Source organism: Passer domesticus, chromosome 21 (genome assembly GCF_036417665.1).
Source record: "Passer domesticus isolate bPasDom1 chromosome 21, bPasDom1.hap1, whole genome shotgun sequence".
NCBI lineage: Eukaryota > Metazoa > Chordata > Aves > Passeriformes > Passeridae > Passer > Passer domesticus.
In genome coordinates, this window is record NC_087494.1 from 732,689 (window position 1) to 737,354 (window position 4,666).

A 4,666-nucleotide genomic window follows, 5' to 3' on the forward strand; every position below is an offset into this window, starting at 1 on the left:
TCCGGGGGCCCCTTTGAAGCGGGGCGGGCCATTGAAAGGCAGCGGGACCCCGGGGGCCGCCAGCGGGGGGGCGGCCACGACCCCTTTCTCTGCGCCCTCCCCGGGCCCACGCGGGGGGTGCGGCCGCACACAGGGGTCGGTGCCCCCCGGCAGCGCCCCGGGGAGCCGGGCAGGGCGCTGCGGGCTCCGGGGTGCCCGGGCTGCCAGAGAGCCCTGGCTTTTTGGGGTGCCCACGCCGGGGGCTCTGGGGTGTCCGTGCCGGGGGCTGCGGGGTGCCATGACCTCCGGGGTGCCCACGCCGGGGGCTCCAGCGCGCTGTGATTTTTGGGGTGCCCCTGCCGGGGCAGCGCGGTGCCGGTGCCCCGTGGGAGCGGCGCCGTGGGAAGGCGCCCGCGGGTCCCGGGCGCAGGAAGCCGCCGGCCCGGGGCTGTCAATGGCCGGAAGGCGGCGGCGGGACCCCCGCTCCCGGCCCGGCACCGGCCCCGGCGACACTTCCCCTTCCCGGGTCAGCGGCCGCTTCCCGCTCCCGTCACCCCCCGGTAGGAGCGGCCGGCGCGGGCCGGGGAGCCCCGCACGTGCCCCGGGACCGGGGGTCGGGGGTCCGGGGGTCCGGGGCTGCCGGTGCCGGTGGGCACGTGCGGGAGGCGGGGCCGGGCGGGGGCGGGGCCGGGGCGGGGCCGCGGAGGCGATTAAGCGGCGGGAGCCGGGGCGGCCGCGGCGCGATCGCATCGTCCCCGCGAGGCAGCACCGGGCACCGACACCGGGCACGGGACACCGAACACCGGACACTGAACACCGGGCACTGAACGCCGGGCACCGGCTGTCGGCACTGGGCACCGAACACCGGGCACAGGGTACCGCCACCGGACAACGGGCACCGGGCACAACCACTGGCACCGCGGACCGGGCACCGGCACCGACACAGACTCAGCCACCGGCTCCGGCTCCTGCGCGCCCGGCGCGGCCCGGTCCGGTGAGTGCGGGGCGGGACTGACCCCCGGAGGGGTCCGGGCTCGCGGATCCGTGTCCCCCCGTGCCCCGCCACCCCGGGGTGCTGGGACACCGCTGTCCCCAAGTGCCCTTTCCCCTGGAGAGGGACCGCCCTTGTTCCCACGTCCCCTGTGCCACCCCGGGGTGCTGGGACAGCCTGTGTCCCCGTGTCCCCTGTGCCACCCCTGGGAGCTGGGCAGTCGCGGTCGCGATGTCCCCTGGGACAGCGCTGGGAGTGGGAACAGCCCTGGTCCCCACGTCCCCTGCCCCATCTGTCACCCCAGGGCGGAGGGACCGCCCCTGTCACCAAATTCTCTGCATGCCTTGGAGCTGGGACAGCCTCTGTCCCCATGTCCCCTGCACGCTGACACCCTCAGGAGCAGGGACACCCCGCTCTGTCCCCGTGTCCCCTGTGCACCACCGCAGCGTGCGGGGTTGTCCCCACGTCACCTGGAAGCGACCTCTGCCACCCCCAGGGATGGAGCGAAGACCGAGTTCCCACGCCCCCTGCGCCCCCAGCCCCCCGGCGTGCAGGGACACCCCTGTCCCCTGGGAGCATCCCGGGTCCCCACGCCTCGCTGTGCCACCCCCAGCGAAGGGACACCGGGGACAGTCCCTGCCTGCCCGGAGCAGGACGGGGACCGTGCCCCCCAAGTCTCTCCGGGCCCCCCGTGAGCTCCTGGGGTGAGGCTGCCCCCCCCAAAACCCACCGCGGCCCGGGTGGGAAGGGGCTGCGGTGCCCGTGCCAGCGCCACCACCACCCCGCAGGGCGGCGAGCCAAGGTCCCCACGGGCGGCACAGCCACGTCCCAGCAGGGCGGAGGGCCCGGCGACGGCCGGGGGGGGGCCCGGCGTGCCAGGCCAGCGGCGCTGACACCCATTTCCTGCCACCGCAGCTCCAGGAACAATGGCAGAGCCCTTCCTCGTGGAGAGCCCCGACGTCACCTACAGCAAGGACTTCATCGAGGCCAAGTACACCTACAGCACCGTGCACGTCTGCAAGGAGAACGGCGTCACCAAGGTGGGCACGGGCTCCGGGGGGCTGGGGGGGCTCTGCTCGTCGCCGCTGTCGCCAGCTGTGCCCTCTGTGTGTCCCCAGGTGCGGCCGTGCTCCACCCGCTTCACCTTCCGCACGGGCCGGCAGGTGCCGCGCCTGGGGGTGATGCTGGTGGGCTGGGGGGGCAACAACGGCACCACGGTGACGGCGGCCGTGCTGGCCAACAGGCTGGGGCTGTCCTGGATGACCAAGACCGGGCGCAAGGTGGGTGTCCCCAGCGAGGTGGGTGTCCCCAGGGTGACCTGGGTGAGAGGGGTGTCCCCAGGGTGACCCCTACAAGGTGGGTGTCCCCAGAGAGATCCCAGTGAGGAGGGTGTCCCCAGTGTCACTCCAGCAGGGTGGGTGTCCCCAGGCTGATCCAGTGAGGTGGGTGTCCCCAGTGGGGTGGGTGTCCCCAGGGTGACCCCTCCAAGGTGGGTGTCCCCAGAGAGATCCCAGCAAGGTGGGTGTCCCCAGTGTCACCCTTGCAAGGTGTGTGTCCCCAGGTTGATCCTAGCAAGGTGGGTGTCCCCAGTGTCACTCCAGCAGGGTGGGTGTCCCCAGGCTGATCCCAGCAAGGTGGGTGTCCCCAGTGGGGTGGGTGTCCCCAGGGTGACCCCTCCAAGGTGGGTGTCCCCCCAGGGTGACCTCGGGGAGCGGGGAGTCCCCAGTGTCACTCCAGCAGGGTGGGTGTCCCCAGAGATACCCCAGCAAAGGGGATGTCCCCAAGCTGATCCCAGCCAGGTGGGTGTCCCCAGCAGGGTCCCTGCAAGAGGTGTGTCCCCAGTGTGACCCCAGTTAAGAGGGAGTCCCCAGAGTGACCTCAGTGGCGTGGGTGTCCCCAGAGTGACCTCAGTGGCATGGGAGTCCCCAGAGTGACCTCAGTGTCATGGGTGTCCCCAGAGTAACCCCAGCGGGGTGGGTGTCCTCAGTGTGACCCCTGCAAGGCCCATGTCCCTGGGGTGTCCCCAGAAAGACCCCAGTGATCTCCTGGGGTCATCCCACAGGGATGGGGACCCCAAGCTCAGCTGCACTGCTGCCTGCACCCCAATCTCCTCCCTGCCCTTTCGGGGGGGCTCTGCAGCCCCAGCAGGGCCCCCTCCTCCCCCTGCCAGCGCCCCATCCCCGCCTGTCCCCTCCCAGACAGCCAACTACTACGGCTCCCTGCTGCAAGCCTCCACCGTGTGCCTGGGCACCGGCCCCTCGGGTGACGTCCACGTGCCCTTCCGGGACCTGCTGCCCATGGTGCACCCCAACGACATCGTCTTTGACGGTAGGTGGGCGCGGGGGGGACGCGGGCGGCGCGGGGCGCCCGGGCGCTTGGGTCACGCCGTGCCCCCCAGGCTGGGACATCTCCTCGCTGAACCTGGCGGAGGCCATGAGGCGGGCGGAGGTGCTGGAGTGGCCGCTGCAGGAGCAGCTCTGGCCGCACATGGAGAAGATGAAGCCCCGAGCCTCCATCTACATCCCCGAGTTCATCGCCGCCAACCAGGAGGAGCGGGCGGACAACGTCCTGCGGGGCTCCATGGCCGAGCAGGTCCTGGCAGGGCGCAGCGGGGAGGGGACAGGGCCACCACGGGGGGTGACACCGAGCTGACGCGTCCCCCGCGTGTCCCAGGTGGAGCAGATCCGCCGGGACATCCGAGACTTCAAGGAGAGCAGCGGGGTGGACAAGGTCATCGTCCTGTGGACGGCCAACACGGAGAGGTTCTGTGACATCGTGCCGGGGCTCAACGACACCGCCGACAACCTGCTGAGGGCCATCGAGGTCAGGGGGCGGGCGCGGGCGGCGGGAGGGGGGCACCGAGGCCGCGGTGGCGCTGAGCCCGCCCCGTGCCCCCGCAGCGCGGTCTGGAGGTGTCGCCGTCCACGCTCTTCGCCGTGGCCAGCATCCTGGAGGGCTGTGCCTACATCAACGGCTCCCCCCAGAACACCTTCGTGCCGGGGGCCGTGGAGCTGGCCGCCCAGCGCCGCGTCTTCATCGGCGGCGACGACTTCAAGTCGGGCCAGACCAAGCTCAAGTCGGTGCTGGTGGATTTCCTGGTGGGCGCCGGGCTCAAGGTGCGTGGGGGCTCAAGGGGGGGTGTCCCCGCCTGCAGGGGACAGGGGGTGACCCGCCCGTGCCACCCCTGCCCAGACCAAGTCCATCGTCAGCTACAACCACCTGGGCAACAACGACGGCAAGAACCTGTCGGCGCCGCAGCAGTTCCGCTCCAAGGAGATCTCCAAGAGCAACGTGGTGGACGACACGGTGCAGGCCAACCCCGTCCTCTACGGCCCCCAGGACAAGCCCGACCACTGCGTGAGTTGGGGGCCCGGGGGGTCACAAACACACGGGGTGACGGCGGGGGTGACGGGCCGTGCTTTGCAGGTGGTGATCAAGTACGTGCCCTACGTGGGGGACAGCAAGCGGGCGCTGGACGAGTACACGTCCGAGATCATGATGGGCGGCACCAACACCATCGTCATCCACAACACCTGCGAGGTGCGTGCAGGGCCCGTCCCCGGGGTGTCCCCGGGGTGTCCCCGGGTGCCCCCCGAGTGCCACGGCGGCTGCTGAGCCCTCACTGCCCGCAGGACTCGCTGCTGGCCAGCCCCATCATCCTGGACCTGGCCATCCTGACGGAGCTGTGCCAGCGCA

At 71.9% G+C, this 4,666-nt stretch overlaps 1 protein-coding gene across 1 annotated transcript in view; it reads left to right on the forward strand.

Moving 5' to 3' along the window:
* The first annotated feature begins 690 nt into the window (after positions 1-690).
* The window catches only part of ISYNA1 (inositol-3-phosphate synthase 1), a 4,641-nt gene continuing 665 nt past the window's right edge, over positions 691-4,666 (forward strand). The window contains exons 1-10 of the mRNA XM_064396037.1: positions 691-973; positions 1,886-2,010; positions 2,089-2,250; positions 3,169-3,298; positions 3,369-3,562; positions 3,644-3,793; positions 3,871-4,086; positions 4,163-4,327; positions 4,397-4,510; positions 4,603-4,663. Coding sequence (XP_064252107.1) covers positions 1,897-2,010; positions 2,089-2,250; positions 3,169-3,298; positions 3,369-3,562; positions 3,644-3,793; positions 3,871-4,086; positions 4,163-4,327; positions 4,397-4,510; positions 4,603-4,663 — 1,306 coding nt within the window. The 5' untranslated portion in view covers positions 691-973; positions 1,886-1,896. The remainder of the gene's footprint in view (positions 974-1,885; positions 2,011-2,088; positions 2,251-3,168; positions 3,299-3,368; positions 3,563-3,643; positions 3,794-3,870; positions 4,087-4,162; positions 4,328-4,396; positions 4,511-4,602; positions 4,664-4,666) is intronic.